Source organism: Stegostoma tigrinum, chromosome 17, assembly GCF_030684315.1.
Source record: "Stegostoma tigrinum isolate sSteTig4 chromosome 17, sSteTig4.hap1, whole genome shotgun sequence".
NCBI lineage: Eukaryota > Metazoa > Chordata > Chondrichthyes > Orectolobiformes > Stegostomatidae > Stegostoma > Stegostoma tigrinum.
Window position 1 is genome coordinate 15,619,774 of NC_081370.1, and position 21,882 is coordinate 15,641,655.

Sequence of the window (21,882 nt, forward strand, 5' to 3'; positions counted from 1 at the left end):
TCCACCTCCTCCAGAACTTCCAATTCCCTGGCCCCCAACACCTCATTTTCACCATGGACGTCCAGACCCTATACACCTGTATTCCTGATGCAGAAGACCCTCCACTTCTTCCTGTCCCGTAGGCCCGGCCAGCCCCCCTCCACCGACACCCTCATCCGCCTAGCCGAACTCGTCCCTACCCTCAACAACTTCTCTTTCGATTCCTCCCACTTCCTACAGACAAAGGGGGTGGCCATGGGTACCCGCATGGGCCCAAGCAATGCCTGCCTCTTTGTAGGTTACGTGGAACAGTCCCTCTTCCGCACTTATACAGGCCCCAAACCCCACCTCTACCTCCCTTACATTGATGACTGTATCAGCGCCGCCTCTTGATCCCCAGAGGAGCTCAAACAGTTCATCAACTTCACCAACACCTTCCACCCCAACCTCAAGTTCACCTGGGCCATCCCCAACACATCCCTCACCTTCCTGGACTTCTCAGTCTCCATCTCAGGTAACCAGCTAGAAACTGATGTCCATTTCAAGCCCACCGACTCCCACAGCTACCTCGAATATACCTCCTCCCACCCACCCACCTGCAAAAATTCCATCCCCTATTCCCAATTCCTCCGCCTCTGCCGCATCTGCTCCCAGGATGAGGCGTTCCACTCCCGCACATCCCAGATGTCCACGTTCTTCAAGGACCACAACTTTCCCCCCCGCAGTGGTCAAGAACGCCCTTGACCACATCTCCCGCAGTTCCCGCAACACATTCCTCACACCCCGCCCCCTGCCACAACCGCCCCAAAAGGATCCCCCTCATTCTCACACACCACCCCACCAACCTCCGGATACAACACATCATCCTCCGACACTTCCGCCATCTACAATCTGACCCCACCACCCAAGACATTTTTGCATCCCAACCCTTGTCTGCCTTCTGGAGAGACCACTCTCTCCGTGACTCCCTTGTTTGCTCCACACTCCCCTCCAACCCCACCACACCCAGCACTTCCCCTGCAACCGCAGGAAGTGCTACACTTGCCCCCACACCTCCTCCCTCACCCCCATCCAAGGCCCCAAGATGACTTTCCATATTAAGCAGAAGTTCACCTGCACATCTGCCAATGTGGTATATTGTATCCATTGCACCCGGTGTGTCTTCCTCTACATTGGGGAAACCAAGTGGATGCTTGGGGACTGCTTTGCAGAACACCTCCACTCGGTTCGCAATAGACAACAGCACCTCCCAGTTGAAACATTTTAACTCCCCGTCTCATTCTTTAGACGACATGCCCATCATGGGCCTCTTGCAGTGCCACAATGATGCCACCTGAAAGTTGCAGGAACAGCAACTCATATTCCGCTTGGGAACCCTGCAGCCCAATGGTGTCAATATGGACTTCACAAGCTTCAACATCTGTCCTTCCCCCACCGCATATAAAAACCAGCCCAGTTCATCCCCTCCACCCACTGCATCACACAACCAGCCCAGCTTGTCCCCTCCCCCCACTGCATCCCAAAAGACTGTCTCTGCCTCCCTAACCTGTTCTTCCTCTCACCCAAACCTTCCTCCCACCTCAAGCCGCACCTCCATTTTCTACCTACTAACCGCATCCCACCTCCTTGACCTGTCAGTCTTCCCTGGACTGACCTATCCCCTCCCTACCACCTCACCTATACTCTCCTCTCCACCTATCTCCTTTTCTCTCCATCTTTGGTCTGCCTCCCCCTCTCTCCCTATTTATTCCAGAACCCTCTCCCCATTCCCCTCTCTGATGAAGGGTCTAGGCCCGAAACGTCAGCTTTTGTGCTCCTGAGATGCTGCTTGGCCTGCTGTGTTCATCCAGCTTCACACTTTGTCATAATAATAACTATGTTTTATATTTTTAAATTAATCAAGAGACAGATCTCAATAAAACATATAATCAAAAAAGAATCCATTGTACTTACCATTGTACCTTTACAAAATGAACAATAAGATTATATTTGAAAATACCACTTAGTTGCTCCCCTGCTATGAGCTCTCCCACAAAAGTTTCTCCAAGATCAGCTGTGAATTTCGCTACTTGTTCACTTTTCTTAGACAAACCCCGAGGTTCAGAGGTACTTGAAATGAAAGAGCAGAGGCAGTACATGTGCAGATTCAGCACTGGGTCAGATAGAAGCGTAGAGATAACACAGTGTGGAGCTGGAGGAACACGGCAGGCCAGGCAGCATCAGAGGAGCAGGAAAGTTGATGTTTCAGGTCGGGACCTTTCTTCTTTAGAAAGGTCTTGACCTGAAACATCAACTTTCCTGCTCCTCTGATGCTGCCTGGCCTGCTGTGTTCCTCCAGCTCCATACTGTGTTATCTCACACTCCAGCATTTACAGTTCTTACTATCTCACAGACAGTGGTGTAGGTTTCTTTCTCCACTTGAATCACTTCACAAATGGTTACTGTCACTGCCTTTGTCTATCTTCCTCCATTTTTAAAGTGGTGTTGTTTTGATCTTTTCTCATAAAGTTTCAAATCAATGCAACAGATTATAAAATAGTGATTCCTGCTCCCAGAATTTGAGGAAATCAGCTCCAACACTGAAAATATCTCAAAAAAGGAACAACTCCTACAGCTGTAGGTTAGTGTAGGTTAGATGGGCTTCAGATCGGTATGACAGGTCAGCACAACATCGAGGGCCTAAGGGCCTGTACTGTGCTGCAATGTTCTATGTTAGCTGCCATTTTTTCCTGTCCTCCATCTTGGTTAAACCACTTCAGTCCCCTTTTGCACTGAATTCCCACCTGAATCAGCAGTACACACACTTGGTCTTAATCACACTCTGCTGAAGCCTCCCTTCACACTGACTGTGCAAATGAATTCTGAAGAAGGGTCCAGGCCTGAAACGTCAGCTTTCCTACTCCTCTGATGCTGCTTAGCCCACTGTGTTCATCCAGCTCTACACCTTGTTATCTCTTTCTTACATGGATCTGCTTAATCACTTCTTAGATACAGCCATTAACACCTCATTCAGACAAAACAAGAATCAAAATCTTGAAATCTAATGGCCATGATCAGGCAGCTGCCTCCTTTGACTAGGCTATTTTAATTTACTTAAAAGCTGTTGTCCAAAAAGGGCTTTAACTTGAAAACTGAACTTAAGATATACCAGTTAAAGTTTCACTTGAACCAAATTTACAGTATGACAGTCATTCTTCATCTCACTCTACTGAAATCTCTCTCTGAGATTAAGAGAAATTTCTTCACCCTCAAAATGGAATCTGTGGAATTTGTTACCACACAAAGTAGCCAAGGCCAAAACACTGTGTGATTTCAAGAAGGAGTTGAATTTAGGGCTAAAGAAATCAAATGATACGGGGTAAAAGCAGGAACAGGCTGTTAAGTTAGATTTCTGAAGAAGGGTCCCGACCTGAAACGTCAGACTTCCTGCTCCTCTGATGCTGCCTGGCCTGCTGTGTTCCTCCAGCTCCACATTTTGTTATCTTATTTATTGAGTTGGAAGATCAGCCATGATGATAATGAATGACAGAGCAGGCTTGAAGAACCAAATAGCCTACTCCTGCTCCTATTTCTATGTTTCTGTGTTCACTCTGACCATGCCCCTTCCATCATCGATATCTCTTATTAATCTCTGAAATGAATTAATGACAAACAGAATACAGCACACTGCATTTTGTCTTGTTGTTCGAGGTTAGTGTGATTTACTGAGCTTTGTGATATGAAATCAGAAACAGAATAGGGCCTTAGAAGTGATCTATCAAACACTTTAAACTCAGATTTATGATGTGTAGGAGTTCTCTCTACGTTGTTCAATCATGTCCTTTTGGGGTGAGACAGGAAATTTTTCTGTTTCCATTGTCCTTTTAACTACTTTAAGGGACCAAACAGGTTAAAGCAAAAAAAAATTTTTGTGCATTCCCTCATCGACCTCTCATCATCACTTAGAGCAGAAATTTGAGCTCTTTCTAAACTGTCACACCAGGCACTCAAGTTTGAGCATGCTATCCTAGATCTAGTCCTGTGTAATGAGACAGGAATAATTAATGATCTCACAGTTAAGGATCCTCTTGGAAGGAGCGATCACAATTTGGTTGAGTTTAAAATACAGATGGAATGTGAGAAGGTTAAAAGCGATACCTATGCCCTGTGCTTAAACAAAGGAGACAATGAAGGAATGAGGAAGGAGTTAGCTAAGGTAGAAAGGGAGCAAAAACTTTATGGTGGTTCAATTGAGAAACAGTGGAGGACTTTCAAAACAATTTTTCACAGTTCTCAGCAGAAGTATATTCTAGTGATAAGGAAGGACAATAGGGAAAGAGAGATCCAGCCATGGATGTCTAAGGAAACAAAGGAAAGTATCAGATTGAAATAAAAACACATACAAAAAAGCAAAGAGTAGTGGGAAACTAGTAGACTGGGAAATCCTTAAGGCCAACAGAAAGCCACAAAAGAAGTTATAAAGAAAAGTAGGATAGATTATGAGAGTAAACTAGCTCAGAATATAAAAACAGGCAGCAAAAGTTTCTATAAATATGTAAATCGTAAAAGCGTGGTGAAGGTTAACATTGGTCCTTTAGAGGATGAGAAGGCCAATTTAATAACTGGAAAAGAGGAAATAGCCGAGAGATTAAATCAGTCATTTTGTGTTGGTCTTCACAGTGAAAGACACAAATAACATGCTGAAAACTAATGGCAAGAAGGTTATAGCAGGTGAGGACCTAGAAACTATCATTATCACTAAGGAGGCAGTGCTGGGCAAGCTAATGGGGCTAAAGGTACACAAGTCTCCTGGCCCTGATGAAATGCATCCCAGGATACTAAAGTAGGTGATGGGGTAAATAGCAAATGCACTAGTAAGTATTTACCAAAATTCACTGGACTCTGGGGTGGTTCCCACAGGTTGGAAAACAGCCAATGTAATGCCACTGTTTAATAAAGGAAGTGGACAAAAAGCAGGTATTTATAGACCAGTTAGCTTAACTTTGGTAGTGGGGAAAATGCTTGAATCTATCACTAAGGAAGGAATAGCAAGACATCTGGATATAAATTGTCCTATTAGGAACGCCCAGCATGGGCTCATGAAGGAAAGGTCATGTTTAACTAATTTGGTGGAATTTTTGAGGACATTACTTGCATGGTGGACAATGGGGAACCTGCGGTTGTGGTGTATCTGGATTTCCAGAAGGCATTTGACAAGGTGCCACACCAAAGGCTGCTACATAAGATAAAGTTGCACGGTGTTACGGGTAGTGTATTGGCATGCTTAGAGGATTGGTTGACCAGTAGAAAGCAAAGGGTAGGGGTAAATGGGTCTTTTTCTGGTTGGCAGTCAGTGGCTAGTGGAGTGCCTCAGGGATCAGTGTTGGGACCTCAGTTGTTTACAATTTACATAGATGATTTAGAGTGGGGACTAAGCATAGTCTGTCAAAATTTGCAGATGACACTAAGGTGAGTGGTAGAGCAAAGTGTGCAGAAGACGCTGAAAGCCTATAGAGGGATATAGTCTAAGTGAGTGGGGCAAAGATCTGGCAGATCGAATACAATGTTGATAAGTGTGAGGTCATCCATTTTGGTAGGGATAACAGCAAAATGGACCATGCTTTAAATGGTAAAAAATTGCAGCTCGCTGCTGTGCAAAGGGACTTGGGTGTCCTTGTGCATGAATCGCTGAAGGTGGGACTGCAGGTGCAGCAGGTAATTAAAAAGGTAAATGGAATTTTGTCTGCCATTGCTCGAGGGACGGAGTTTAAAAACAGGGAGGCTATGCTGCAGCTATACAGGGTCCTGGTGAGGCCACGCCTGGAGTACTGTGTGCAGTTTTGGTCTCCATACTTGAGAAGAGTTATACTAACTTTGGAGGGGGTGCAGAGGAGATTCACTCAGTTGATTCCAGAATTGAGTAGACTGAGATTACACTCATTGGAATTCAGAAGAATGAGGGGAGATCTTATAGAAACATATAAGATTATGAAGGGAATAGATAAAGTGGAGGCAGGGAGGTTGTTTCCGCTAGCAGGTGAAACTAGGACTAGAGGGTCTTGCCTCAGATTAAAGGGAAGCAGATGTAGGACTACGGTCAGGAGGAACTTCTTCACCCAAAGGGTTGTGAAACTGTGGAATTCCCTGCCCAGTGAAGCAGTTGAAGCTACCTCACTGAATGTTTTTAAGGTAAGGCTAGCTAAATTTTTGAACAGTAAAGGAATTAAGGGTTATGGTGGGTGGGCGGGTAAGTGGAGCTGAGTCTCAAAAAGATCAGCCATGATCTTATTAAATGGCAAGGCATGCTTGAGGGGCCAGGTGGCCTACTCCTGTTCCTAGTTCTTATGTTCTTATTTAAATTAGGAGGAAAGAGAATCAAACTAGACCCTCCCCTATTCTAAACCTGCAGTTAAATGTTAAACGTTAAATGCAATACAAGTTTATTGGGAAATGGAGCTCACTGTATGAAAAGTGTTCATTATGTTCTGACAGTTTCCTAAACTATGATATTCTTATGTTTCAGGATAAAGTTGACTTTGTCTTAGTAGCAGCAAAACCAGAAAATGGAAAGGACAAAAAGGAAACTAACAGGAAACGTTATCTGAGAAAAGTGAGAGAAAAAGGCTTCCGAATCATGGTAGGTTAAATGAATATGGAATCTGAAGCATAAATGCTAAAGTAGAGCAGCCACATGCTTAAATTTAGAAATAACCCCATCAAACTTGTAACCTCTAGTTTGTCAGTCTTAGAAATGGAGGTTCCTTTAAGGTTAAAACAGAACAGCTCCAGAATTGATTGAGAGCATGTGATGCTTATTATATACTGTATTTAAGAGATGAGTTGTTGCTTGAGAGAGATGTGCACTTCAGGAGGAAAGTGCTTTCTTTCCCTCCACACCAACGCCATTTTGATTTAGCTCCTTCCTGCTCTCCCTACCTACCCTTCACCTTCTGGTGGTTCACGTTGCTTGTAATGGGTTTTGCATGTAAATATTCAGTTGACCACATGGGTGATCAGAAATTAAAAACAAAAAAAAGTCATGTGATTTGGTGATAGGAAAACAAAATGTCAGCTGTGTCTGATAGCACTTCCAGATACATAATTTTTTTTAAAAAAAAGATGTTTTCTCCTTCTTCTGACTCTTTTTATTTAGCTCCATTCTCCTCTCCCTCACTTTTGGTGTATTGCAATGCCCTTGCAGGAATTTGCATGTAAATTAATTAATTGAGAAACACAGGTGATTGAGTGGTGGCGGATAATAAATGAAAAGTAACATGGATGACATAGTGGTGGGTAAAAATGTCATTCAGCCATGTGTGAAAGTACCTTTGCATATAAAAAAAATCAAGAAGTGGTTCCCTTGTGGCTCTTGGCCCTACTGCTGGGCCAGGAGGTCCAGTTTGATAGAGGTATGTAATAACATCTCTAACGGGTTGATTAGAAAATCTCTACAAGATGGACTGTAAGTGCTCTTTTGGCACAAAAGTAGTACAGACCAGAAAGTCTGGCTTCAAATTCCACCTACTTTGGTGATGTGTTGTAATATGTCTGAAAAAATTGATAAACATATTTGCTATTACTTCCCTCCCTCTCTAATAGGGACTTCCTTCATTTGCTCCCTCTCACGAGACTCTCTGTTCCCCAACATTTTTTCAAACATTATTATTTGTATCCTTTGTGAAGACAGAACCAAAATATATATTTAATCAATCCACATTTGTTCCGTGTTGTTAGATTAGATTAGATTCCCTACCGAGTGGAAACAGGCCCTTTGGCCCAACGAGTCCACACCACCCCTTGCAGCATCCCACCCAGACCTAGCCCCCTAAAACCCACACACCCCTGAACACTACGGGCAATTTAGCATGGCCGATCCACCTAGCCTGCACATCTTTGGACTGTGAGAGGAAACCAGCGCACCTGGAGGAAACCCACACAGACACGGGGAGAATGTGCAAACTCCACACAGACAGTCACCTGAGGCTGGAATTGAACCCAGGCCCCTGGCGCTGTGAGGCTGTAGTGTTAACCACTGAGCCACTGTGCTGCCCAAGACATTTGACAAGATCCCACATTACAAACTGTAAGAAAAATTAAAGCTCTTAGGATACAAGGGAATTTAGCGAATTGGCTCCATGACAGTACACAAATAGTAATAGTTGATAGATTTTTTCTGCAAATGGAAAGCGGTTTCCAATGGCATTCCATAGGGCTTGGGTTTGGATCCTTTGCTGTTTGTGGCATACATTAATAATTTAGGTTAGAATGTGGAACATATGTTTGCTAAATTTGCAGATAACACAAAATTGACCCCAGTAGTTGGTAGGGAAGAGTGCGGTCGTCTATGACTCTATAACTGCAGGAAGAGATCAATGGTTTGGTTGAGTGGACGAAAATGTAGCAAATGCAATTCAATCCAGAATTTGGGAGGGCAAACAAAGCAAAACAATACACAATAAACAGGGGGGTTTCAAAGGGGTAAGGAGAAATGAGGGACCTTGAAGTGCATAGCCACCGGTCCCTGAAAATAGCAGGACAAGATAGATGAAGTGGTAAAGAAAACATTTGGAATGCTTTACTTCATTTGGTGAGGTACTGGACACAAAAGCATGGATGTTAAGCTGGAATTATATAAGCCACTGGTATGCTCTAGTTGCAGTTTTACTTACAGTTCTGGTCACCACATCACAGGAGACCATAAGTACTCCAGACTGAGATTTAGAAGAGTGTTGCCAAGACTTGAAAATTATGGTCATGTGGAAAGAATTGATAGGTTAGGTTTGGTATTTTTTGAACAGAGGAGGCTGAGGAGACTTAACTGAGATTCCTAGTAGACAGGTCAATTACCAGGGAGCACAGCTTTAAGGTGATTGCTAGAAGAATTAGAGGAGATGAGGAAAAACCTTTTCACCCAGAAAGTAGTGAATATCTAAAACTCACTGCCCACTTTGGGGGTTGAGGTAAAAACCTTAACTCATTCAAAAGAAACCTGGACCTACAAGGCTATGGACTAGCTGCTGGTAAGTGGAATTATGAAGGGTGGCTAGTTTGTTTAACTGTTGCAGCAGGCTGGGCACAAATGACCCCTTTCTGTGCTGTAACTTCACTATGGTTCTATGAATAAAGGCTAACTGTTTAACTTGCCTGCCTTAGTCATCGCACAGAGTTTGTATGGGAGGCAGCAGCACCACCCTGCTAGGAGAATGAGGTCAAATTGCAATGTCAGTAATTGCTTATCCTTTGATTCTGGCTACAAAGAGGGAAACCAGGGCCAAAGTATCCAGATAACTCTACCATTTTCTAATGCCCAGAAATTTCTGTAGCTCGCATTTTAGTTCAACGAGCTGAGGTGTAACTGTCTGGACGTTCGGTGCTCTTCACAAACTCCCACATACCGCTTTTTACAATACACCACTCATCCTGCTGTGCCTATGAACTGATTAATTAATTAATTATTTGGTGAGTTACTCATTTATTAAAGTGTTAGTAAATTACAGAATTCTAGCTTAGACGTTGGTAGAAAACTACTTGTCTACTATCAGGGATGAAACAAAATGAACAAAAGCAGCGTGCCTCATCCAGAATCAATGAACTCGCATTTGCACAAACTTTCCAACTTTATCATTCTGTTTATAAACTAAGGTACATGGTAATGTTCACTGGAGAATAACACCAGGGTGCAAGTGAGAGTGAGGTTTCAGGAAGCAAAATTTACTGCTTAAATAATTTGTGCAGTCTTTGATTAAAAGACAGATACCTGAAATGTAACAGAGCCAAGTTGAAAAACGCAAAGTTGTTTTTTTTCCACTTCAGAAAAAAGAAGATGACCACAATTTGTATTTTGGAATACAAGCCCGTGAAGAAATCTTTGACAAATACATACAGCACCTAAGACTTTCGGAAAGAAAATATGACAATGAATTGAATGAAATTTCAAAAGCAACAAGGTACTGATGTTAAATAAGATGATACGTTAGTTAAATGCCCAATCCCTCAGATAGAACTGAGTAAGCTCTGGGGCTCTTTTGCAGTATGAAGCTCAACAGAGTGCTCTGGGACAACAGTACATACTTAAACTAACAATGATAACTGCCCTGTCCGCCGATTTGACCATTGAACAGATCAATAAAGAACATCTACTAATTCACCTTCTTTATGGTGAATATAGATTTTACCTTTGGTAAACGTCACCGTCTTTTAACATACAATCTGTAATGCATTTTAAATTTGGTACAGGATCTCAAAACATTTACTCATTCCATACAAAGGGGTTTTTAACTGTAATTAAATCCTTTTATAACTAATTCCATCATTGAAAAACAGTTGTTGCTGCAATGTCTCTTCTCTTGAGCTTTATAGGTACTTATGTTTATCACTTGGGATCTAATTCCATTCCTCATTCATGTGTTGAGTATGGAATGGATAAAGGAATTGGGAGACCCAGCCATAATGTATGGGCTGATTGCTTGCATAAGAAACAAACAAACAAAACCATCAGATGGTCATGAAGGGTAAATATTTGAGCAGTGTCTATTGACATGAGATTTGTCTAATTATAATCTAGTGACTAGAAAGCGAATAATTAATAAAATAATGAAACAGCTCAGTGAATGAGTGGCAGTTAATCTATTGTAATCTTCTACTAAAACCGTTGAGCTTTAACTGCTTTGTTAAAATACAGATACTGACAAAGCCTGCTACCAAACCCAATATATCAACTTTCTGTTTATTACAGAATTCGAATTATAAATTTCATTCTTTGGAAGATGAGTTATTCAACGAACGATGGAAGTGATAACAGTCTGAATGGTAAACAAGATACCAATAAGTGTACATGATACCAATTGTTCATTTGAAAGTACAATAAATACCTTCTATTTTAATACTAAAATTAACCATAATTTTCAGATTGTTATCCTGATCCACAATTATTTAAGCATGACCATTCCATTGGTGCCTTTGTTTAGTTTCATACTTCTAGAATTCTGTGCGTGGGAAAAGTTAGTATTTTGCTTAACTTACAAATGACTCTAATTGTCATATCTGCTCTGGTCTTGTGTGGTAACTTAGACACTTAGAGTGTACTGTTACTGACGGAAATGTGGCTCGTCTTAGAAACATGGGTGAGGAGTATGTCCACTGGTTCACCTTATTGAGTCCAGTAGAAACATTCTCCAAAAAACTCCATCAGATTTGGTATTTGTGATTGGTTCTTTCCAAACAGATAATTATTTTCTAAATATTCAGTAATTACTTCCCTTATATTGAATTCTATTCTTATTTTCTCTCAGCATCTTTTTCAACTTGCCAATGTCCAGACACCACTGAAAAATTAATAGAATTTTGAAAGGTGATCACCAATGCATCCATTATTGTTTTAAACACCTCTTTTAACACTCTAAGGTGAAGGCCATTTGAGGTCCTAAGTAATTGTCAACTCTTATGCAACTAATTTCATCAGTGCAGCTATTTTACTAATACAAATTCATTTCAATTCCACACTTTTTCTCAATCCGTGCATGATAATTATTTCAAGAGGATTCTTTGTGTCTTCCTCCATGAGAGCAGACACTAAGTACTTAGCTTCTCTGTCATTTCTCTATTTCTTATCATAAATTCTTGTTTCTGCCTGTGATATCCACATTTGTCCTTGCTAACCTTGTCCTTTTTACATACCTCTAGAATCTTTTCCAATTCCTTTTTATGTTTCTTGTTATTTCGGAAGGGGTTCTAATCTGTTCTTTTTTAACATTTTTTTTGTACTCTTTTACTAATTCTAAAATTCTCCCAATCCTCAGGCTTACAATATTTTTTGTCAATTTCATAAGCCTCTTACTTTGATTTAAAACGACCTCTAACTTTTCTTGTTAGCCATGGCTCTTTCACTTTTCCTGTCGGACATTGCTGCCTTAAAGGAACATATTTTTTTTGAAAAATAAAGCACTAAATCTTAAAATACTAGCCATTGACTATCTACTGTCAAACCTTTCAATGTATTTTTTACTATTATACCCTAGTTTCAGACTGAACTACTGGCAGTCTCTGCTTTGCGACTATGTTCTGTCCTTAAGTCCATTCACAAGTTGATTTGTACGCAAGTTGGAACACAGTACAGAACAATATAAAATAGCCATTACTCAAAAATGAGGAAACATTCACATGTGGGATCTTTTAAAGCTAATGTTAAATACACCCCTGCATAGGATAGTGTTCTTAAGTTCCAGAAAGAACTGCAGATGCTGTAAATCAGGAGCAAAAACAAAGTTGCTGGAAAAGCTAAGCAGGTCTGGCAGCATCTGTGAAGGAAAAAACAGAGTTAACGTTTTGGGCCTGGTGACCTTCTGAGAAAGGGTCACCAGACCCGAAATGTTAACTATGTTGTTTCCTTCACAGATGCTGCCAGACCTGCTGAGCCTTTCCAGCAAGGTGGAGAGCTGGATGAACACAGCAGGCCAGGCAGCATCAGAGGAGCAGGAAAGCTGATGTTTCAGGTTTTAATCAATAAGGCCCAGGGACAGCATTCTCACCTGACATCAATTGAGACTCCTAAATAATTAATTAATGACCATGTATAGAAGGGTCCAGACCCAACACGTCAGCCTTCCTGCTCCTCTGATGCTGCCTGGCCTGCTATGTTTATCCAGCTCAACACCTAGTTATCTCTGACTCCAGCATTGGCAGTTTCTACTGTCTCTGAGCTTTTCCAGCAACTTTGTTTTTGTTCCGAGTTTCATAGGTTAGTCTTTTGTATATCGAAGTCCGCCTCTACATCTTTTTCAAACTTCTTGGAAAATTCTTTCATATCATGGTTTCTAAAGCAAGACAGATAATTAGTCCTTTCTCATTGCATTTACTAGATGCAAAATAACCTGTACTTTAGTTGGTTCCTTAACATATATCTCCAGAAAATTATCTCAAACACACTCTAGGAATTCTTCATCCACAACACAGTAGCTCTATGTGTAGGTTGAAGTCGCTCACGATTACCATATTCTCCTTACAGATGCACGTATGATTTCTGCTTAGAACGTAGGGCACTTGTTGAAACATTGTAAATAAATGTATCTTAACAAGGCTAGGAATCTTCCAGTCTTATATTCCCAAAATTCAGAGCCATTTTTGAATCTCAACACCAATTGTGTCTATATTGCACCCACTGCACAATTTTTGCAAGTGAATAATTATTAGGCCATCTTCAGCCTCGGCACCAATTAGGGATGGAATGGGTTCACGAGCAGGAATTCAAGATAATGATTTTGCACTCTCCAACTCCAACTGCTGGTGCTGACGAACTGATTGTATGGTGTTAGTTGCCTTCTATGTTATGTAGGGATAGGTTGACCTGTAGCTGGATTAACTGCTGCAAGAGCAGAATGTGGCCTATACATGGTCATTAATTAATTATCTAGGAGTCTCAATTGATGTCAGGTGAGAATGCTGTCCATGGGCCTTATTGATTAAAACCTAACTATATGGTGCAAGGAAAATGGTGAAGTTCATGTATGCTCCTGTCTCAATTCAATGAATCCCTTTACTGCCTATCAATCAGATTGCTTGTTGAACAGGTAATCTAGAGAAAACGTGTTGTTGGTGCCCTGAGTTTAAAATTCTAAGATGATCAAAAAACCCATACTTGTTTCTTTTTCCTATTCTGAAACCACACATAGATACTTATTAGCCTCCATCAGCAACTTGATGACATTAGTGCCCTTCAGCATTTCAATGTAATTCTTGTTTCTTTAAATTCTCTCAAAGACAGTTTACTCACTTAACAACGATCTGGATTTGTGTATTTAGGGCATAAATTTAAAGGCTGAATTTAATACTGAGGAGGATTGTAATAGACTTTAGGAAATCCAAAATCATATGTAGACACCAGGTAAGATTAGTAATGGATGGCGTGTGGTGTGGTAAACTGATCTTGAGCAAGCTGTGGTGAAATTGGAAGATAAAATATAGTGCGGAGAAGAATGAACTGAAATAATGAGGATAATATATTCACTGTTTAAACTTAAGCAACTGCACAAGTAGAAACTGAGGAATTTATATATGTAATTCTTTCAAAGTGAAGAATTCAGGGTGCCCAGAGGAAGTGAAACTTGAAGTCCAGAGGAGGTTTGTGAGAATGATCCCAGGAATGAAAGGCTTATTGTATGAGGAACAGTTGAGGACCCTGTGGAGTTTAGGAGTATTTATTGTAAGGAAATGTTGGGGCTTCTCGCTTTTCGTACAGCATAGAAATATAGTAAATAGGAGCGGGAGTAAGCCATTTGACTTTCCAAGTCTGCTCCGCAATTCAGTCTGATTGTGGTTGATCATTGAGTGCAAAACCCTAATCCCACCCTCCCCCAAAATCCTTTGATCGTTTTAGCTACAAGAGTTATATACACAGCCTTCTTGAAAGCACCTGATGTTTTGGCTTCAGCCACTTGCTGTGGTGGTGAATTTCACAGGCTCACCACTCTCTGCATGAAGAAAGTTCTCCTCATCTCAAACTAAAAGATTTATCCCTTATCCTTAAACTGTAACCCTTGGTTCTGGACTCCCCACAACCGGAAACATCCTTCCTTTCTGTATGGTCCGTTCTATGAGATTCCACTCATTCTTCTAAACTCCAGTGAATGTAATCCTAACTGACTCAATCTCTCCCAATACATCAGTCCTGCTATCCCAGGAATCAATTTTGTAAGCCTTCATTGTGCTCTCTCTATAGCAAAAACATCTTTTCTCTGATAAGGAGACTAAAATTGCATGCAATATTCCAGGTGTAGCCTCACCACGGCATTGTATTATTTCAGTAAGACGTCCTTGTTTCTGTACTTGATTCTCTCACCATGAAGGCCAACAGACAGTCTTTCTGCTGCACCTGCATGCTTACTTTTACATTAGTTTGTTCCAGAGTTGAGAGAAACTTGGAAGATGACTACCAATTCATCCACTATTTCTATGGCCACTCCTTAAGTACTCTGGAATGCACTTCATGAGTATCTGGGATTTATCAGGTTTCAATCCCATCAATTTCTCCAACACTGTTTCTCCACTAATACAAACCTGGTTCAGTTCCTCCCTTTCATTCAACTCAATGTTCTCTATCATACCTGGTACATTATTCCTGTTTTCCTTTGTGAAGACAGAAAGAAAGTATGAATTTAGTTTGTCAACCATTTCTTTGTTCCGCTATGAATTCCTCTATGTTAGGGACCTACATTGGTTTTCATCAATCTTCTTCTCTTTGCATACTTATAGAAACCTTTAATCAACTCTTATGTTACTCTATTTTCCCTTCGTAATCAATCCCTTGGTCCTCCTTTATCCATTTCTAAACTAGTCCCAATCTCAAGTCTGCTGTTTGTTTCTTGCCAATTTGAATGCTTGTTTTTTGCATCTAATGCTATTGCTGTCTTACCTTCTAAGCCATTGATTGGCCATTGTTCTCTTTGCAGTCTTGCGCCAGAAAAGAATAAACAATTTTTAATTCACCCATTTGCTCTTTGAATGTTTTCCATTGCCTATTCACCATCATTTCTTTCAGCAACATTTCCCAAGCCACCATAGCCAACTCACACCTCATTCCATTATAGTTTCCCTTAGATTAGATTCCCTTAAGATTCAGGACCCTAGTCTCAGAATCAACTAACTCACTCTCCATCTGGATGAATTCTATCATATTATGGTCACTCATTTCCAAGTGGTCTCTCGCAACTACATTACCAATTATTCCTTTGCAATTGCATAATGCCCATTCTAAGATGGACTGTTCTTTAGTTGGCTCCTCAATGTATTTATCCAGAGAACCATCCTAGAAATACTCTAGGAATTCCTCCTCCACAGTACTGTGATTAATTTGATTTGCCTAATCTATTTGTAGGTTAAAGTCATCCATAATTACAAATGTTCCTTTACCACATGCACCTTTGATTTCCTGTTCAATGCTATTCCCAACGTAACCACTACAGTTTTGTGGTCTATATTACACCCCTACTAATGTGTTTTGTCTCGTGGTGTTTCTCAATTCTCCCCACTCACATTCTATATTGTCTCTGAGCTAATATCTAACTTAATATTGTGTTTATACCCTCTGTAACCAGTAATGCAACACGAACAGCTTTTCTTTTTTGTCTGTCCTTCCTAAATACTGAATACCCTGGATGTTCAGTTCCAACCTCTGATCATCTTCCAGCTATGTCTCTGTAATCCCAAACATATCAAACCCGTTTATACCTATTTGTGCGATTAATTCATCCACTTTATTTTAAATGCCTTAAGACTTGACTTTTTAACATTCCTTGTCCCATTCTGACTATTTTATACTGTGGCTTTGTTTGATTCTGGCCTTTGATTCCTCTACCTATCACTTCTCTTATTCTCCTTTCTATACATTGTTTTTATCTTTGCCCTGATGCCCTGTCCTTCTTGCGTAAATTCCCATTCCCCTGCCAAATGAGTTTAAACCCGCCCAAACCAGCAAAGCAAATACTCCACCCTGCCCTGCCTAACTATAACCTGTATTATTATTGTATTAAATTTAGGAAAATGAAAAAAAAATCAGCAGTTCTATGAGACACTGACATTAACACAAATTCTAATATGGAGTCAAAACAGTAAGATTTTGAGGTTTGCATCAGGGTTAAATGTGGGCCACATATTGTAACCTCTATTACATGTTCACATTGTATTAATGTTTAACAACAGTTTCTATTCAAAGGTCCAATTTCAGCAAAACATATTTCTAGTCGCTTTCCAAAGCTATTTTGTTTCATATGTTATTGATATGGCAAATCCATTTGTGACAGGACAGAATGTACAGTTACCGTAAACAGTGAATAAATATTGGCCAATTATGTGGCCCAGTTCATAGCTTATCCATAAACCTGGCAATAGCTTTTGATAAACACTCACAGATATCTGCCTAATTAAATTCTTAAGAGAAGGATAATCTATGTTGATAATGCAAGGGTCAGGATTATTTTGTCCATATACAATATCCATTTAATGCTCTTTACATAGCTTCTTTACAAACAATACTCAAATACTAATCTAGCCTTGTCCTTACAGTACAGGGGTAAATATTCGAGTCACTAAGTTGCTCATCATAGCTGGGTTAATCAATGGCTCCTTCTCGCTTTGGGAAACTTTTTCCCCAACCAAACAAACCTCTTTGCCTGACTTTTCCTCAAGCCCCCTGAATGACAGCAATCCCCGCCCCTACTCCTATGTTTCCCTTTTTTCCTGGGACAAACTCACTTCTGCCTGCAAGATCGCTTTCTCCCAATGTGACTTTGGCTTCACCAATCAACTGAATGGAACCAGCCCTGGTTAGTCAGGTTTGGCTTGTGGGCGCAGAAGTCATCAATCTATGCCATGTATGATGTAGTATTATTATGTAGATTTTAAACCAGAAAGACAGGTTATCTTTTAGACAGTTATGTAATGTTGATGTTCTGCTTTCAGTTGCACTCAGTGTAGTCAAGACAGTCTAGTGTATGCAATCAGTTACGTCATGTATGACACAGAAGTGGGACAATGTTGATTTTTAACGTATAAAACTATGTACAAATATGACAGCAATGTAAATAGTCAGTGGTATTAACAAACTTCAAGACATCTCTCTCAAAAAGAAAATGTCTTTGTGGCATAAACTATGTGAGTTAACATATAGGATGACACTCAGACAACATCATACTGGCAGTAGTGTTTGACCCAAGAAACCATGGCAAGATGACACATTACATGCTATGGGGAATCTTGACTTCTGAGGAAATCTTTGGGATTCCCCACTGTAAAAGCAGGTAAGTAAAACTTGGCCTTTGGTTCTGCTTAATCTTTTCAACCTTGGTGGCATGGATCTTCAGTAGGTAGATCTCAACAAAACAGTAGAAAATTTTACAGGAGTGTTGGTGCTCATACAAGATGACAATACAATGTTCATTGTATTGCTATAGTTAGAAACAAAGATGTTTCGTGTCTAACGTTTTTCTTTCCCTCTTAGCTACGAATTCTCTACGCAAATTAGTGAATGATGGTACATTTAAAGCAGTCTTCCCACTTCATGAGGTAAAAATTAATCTTTTTCTGGTAGTGAAATAAATTGCCTTTATTTGTTCAGTGCCTTTCATGGGCGGCCATGCTTCACAAATTTGGCCTTCTTTTACATAGCAAGGTCCCGAGATCAACTAAATGGTTTTAATGCTGGTGGTTTAGGGATAAATGCTCGACGGCTCCCACTTTTCTTCAAAGCATAAATGTTCTTTAAAATTCACCTCAACAAGAAGACACATCTTTGGTTTAATATTTAGAGTCATAGAGTAATACAGCATGCAAACAGGCCCTTCAGCCCAAACTGGCCCATGCTGACCATGGTGCCAACTTAGCTAGCTCTAATTGCCTGCATTTGGTCCATATCCCTCTAAACCTTTCTCATTCATGTACCTATCCAAATACTTTAAAAATGTTGCTATTGTACCTGCCTCAACCACTTTCTCTGGCAGCCCATTCTGTATATGCATCACTCTCTGTGTGAAGAAGTTGCCCCTGATGTCCTTCTTAAATCTTTCGCCTTCCACCTTAAACCTATGCCTCAAGTTTTCAATTCCTCACCTCTGGGAGAGAGACTATATGCATTCATCCTATCTATGCCCCTCGTGATTTTATACACCTCAATAAAGTCATCCCTCATTCTCCTACATTCAAAGGAATAATGTCCTATCCTGGCCAACCTCTCCCTATAACTCAGGCCTGCTAGTCCTGGCAACATCCTCGTAAATCATCTTTACACACTTTCCAATTTACTTATGTCTTTTCTGCAATAGGGTGACCAAAGCTATGCACAATACTCCAAGTCCGGCCTTGCACATGACTTATACAACTGTAAAATGACAGCTCAACTCCTATGCTCAATGCCTCAACCAATTAAAGACCAGCATGCTAAATGCTTGTGCGCAATACTCCAAGTGCGGCCTCACCAACAGCTCATACCACTGTAACATAAAGTCCCAACTCTTATTCAATGCCTCAACCGATGACAGACAGAATGTCCAAAGTTGCCCTCACCACCCTGTCCACCTGTGACGCCGCTTTCAATGAGCTATGTACTTGTACTCCCAAGTCCCTCTGTTCCACAGCACTCCTCAGGACCTTACCTATTAGTGTGCAAATCCTATCTTAGTATGGCTTTCCAAAGTGCAACATCTCATACTTACCTGTATTGAATTGCATTTGCCAAACCTCAGCCCACTTCCCCATCTGATCAAGAACTCTCTATAATTTTTGATAACCTTCACTATCAACGATATCTTTTGTATCATCTGCAATCTTACTAATCATGCTTTGTACATTCACATCCAAGTCATTATTAAATAACAAATAACAAATGTCTCAGCACTGACCTCTTTGGCACACCACTAGCCACAGGCCTCCAGTTCGACCATCACCCTCTGCTTCCTACCATCGAACCAATTTTGAATCCAATTAGCTAGCTCTCCCTGGATTCCATTTGACCTAACCCTCATGACTAGCCTGCCTTGTGGGACCTTATCAAAGGTCTTCCAAAAGTCCATATAGACAACATCCACTGCCCTACCCCCATCTTGGTCATCTCTTTGAAAAACTCAAAAAGATTTGTCAGACATGACTTCCCATGAACCTATCTGTGCTGACTATCCCTAATCAGACCTTCCACTATCCAAATGTTGGTTGATCTGTCCCTCAGTATCCTCTCCAATAACTTGCCTACCACTGATATCAGGATCACTGGCCTCTAATTCTCTGGCTTGTCTTTGCTATCTTTCCTAAACAATGGAACAAAAACCTTCCAGTATTCCAGAACTTCGCCAGTGGCTAAAGATCAAGCAAAAATCTCTAGAATAGCCTCTGCAATTTCTTCCCTAGCCTGCCACAACATTTGAGGTGGGACTTGATCAGGCCCAGGGGATTTTTCCATCTTAATGTGCTTTAAGGCTGAAAATATCTCCTCCCATGTCATGTGTATGCAGTCCAAAACAGCGCCACTTCTTTCCTTTTTCACTTAACATCCATGATTCTTTCCTCAGTAAATACCGAGGAGAAATATTCATTAAAAATCCCCCCCAGCTCCTGTGGCTTCACACGTAGATGGCCATGCTGATCTTTAAGGGGACATATTTTCTCGCTAGCCTCCCTTTTACTCCTAATATAGCTATAGAATCTCTTTGGATTATCTATAACCTTATCTGCCAGATCCATGTCATACTTACGAACTGCTCTTCTGATTTACCTCTTAAGTGTGCTCCTACACTTCTTGTAGTCATCTAGGGATTCACTTGAGCCTGATAGCTTAAACCTAATGTATGCCTTCTTTTTCACATCAGCCAGGGATCCTTAGCAGCTTTTCCCTTCACCCTAACAGGGATATACTGTCCCTGGACTCTTGATATCAGACTTTTAAAAGCCTCCCGTTTGACAATTTTTCTTTTTCCTTCAAACAGACTCACCTCTGCTAGATCCTGCCTAATGGCCCCAAATTTGGCCTGGCTCCAGATTAGTAGCTTAGCCTGTGGACTTGTCTTATCTTTTTCCGTAACTATGTTAAAACTAAGAGAGTTATGGTCGCTGGACACAAAGTGCTCTCTGACTGACACTTCAGTCACTTGCCCGGCCTCATTTCCTAAGAAGAGATCCAGTGGTGTACCCTCTCAAGTATGGCCCTCTGCATATTGATTTAGTAAACTTCCTCGGGCACATTTGACAAATTCCACCCATTGAGGCCTTTCACACTCTGGGTGGGCCAGCCAATACAGGGAATTTAAAATCTCCAACCAAAAGATGGCACTCTTAAGTAATGTCTCCTCTAAGCTGGGTAACCATTTTGCTATGAGGATCCAAGAAGTTTCCTTGCAGACTGGGAGCAGGTTAGTTCTTTTTAAGTCACTCTATGCGTTTCGCTTTGCAAAAAAAGGTTACTGGGACTAATAGGAATCTGCTGCACATGACAAAAAAAAGTTGAGTCCACCAGTGCAGTTTTCCTCAATACTGCACTGAAGTATAAGTGTATAATATGTGCTTATGTGAGATTTGAATCCATGGCCTTTTGATTTGTATGCAAAAGTGCTACCATTGCCAGATTAACACATTGTTTTGATTAGAGGTTCAGATAGAACTGTTTAAGGAACTTAAACATTCAGTTATCAAAAAGAGATTTTACAAAATGCTTTCATCAGGTTTTAAAAGTGTATTTGAGCACAAGGATATTATAAGATCATACTGACATTTATTCATGTTTCTAACTACAAATTCATTATTTTTAACTACACTTAATAAAGATAGGCATAATCCAAAATTCACATTGGAAAGGATAATGTTGCTGCAGATACTGATCACAAATCTGCTGCAGTGGGGTGTCCAATATGCTAATTTTATGTGGGTTTTGTACTGTTAAGTACTCTGCAATGTAACTATTCGATGGAAATATTTCCTTAGTAAGGCCTAGTGATGTGAATTCTTTTCCCTATATTAGATATAAGCTATAAAACTAGGAATCTGATTCATGGAGCCACTTGAGAAAGTTGATATTCCATTGGAAGAATTTCATTAAAAAATTTTAAATAATCATTAAAGATCCTACAGTGAGTTTTTTTGGTCCAGGAAAGTCCTTGCCTACAACAAAACCTTAATGAAACAATCTTGGCAAGATTACCTGCTATAACATATCTCTAAAAGCCAAAGAACTTCTCTGTTCACTTAACTACATATTGTTCGCTATTTTGGAAGTGATGGAATGCCTACAGTGTGGAAACAGGCCCTTCAGCCTTACAAGCCCACAACGACCCTCAGAGCATCCCACCCAGTCCCACTGCCCATAACCCACCTAATCTATACATCCCTGAACACTACGGGTAATTTAGCATGGCCAGCCCACCTAGCCTGCACATCTTTGGGCTGTGGGAGGAA

At 40.7% G+C, this 21,882-nt stretch overlaps 1 protein-coding gene across 4 annotated transcripts in view; it reads left to right on the plus strand.

The window, feature by feature from the left end:
• The window catches only part of LOC125459148 (anoctamin-9-like), a 138,688-nt gene that overhangs the window by 28,848 nt on the left and 87,958 nt on the right, over window positions 1-21,882 (plus strand). For 3 of the 4 annotated variants that reach the window (XM_048545126.2, XM_048545125.2, XM_048545127.2), the window contains 4 exons: window positions 6,482-6,595; window positions 9,772-9,905; window positions 10,694-10,767; window positions 17,948-18,012. In XM_048545126.2, coding sequence (XP_048401083.2) covers window positions 6,482-6,595; window positions 9,772-9,905; window positions 10,694-10,767; window positions 17,948-18,012 — 387 coding nt within the window. Of the gene's footprint in view, window positions 1-6,481; window positions 6,596-9,771; window positions 9,906-10,693; window positions 10,768-17,947; window positions 18,013-21,882 lie in introns of those variants that run through there. The other variant, XM_048545128.2, reaches the window with a different exon arrangement.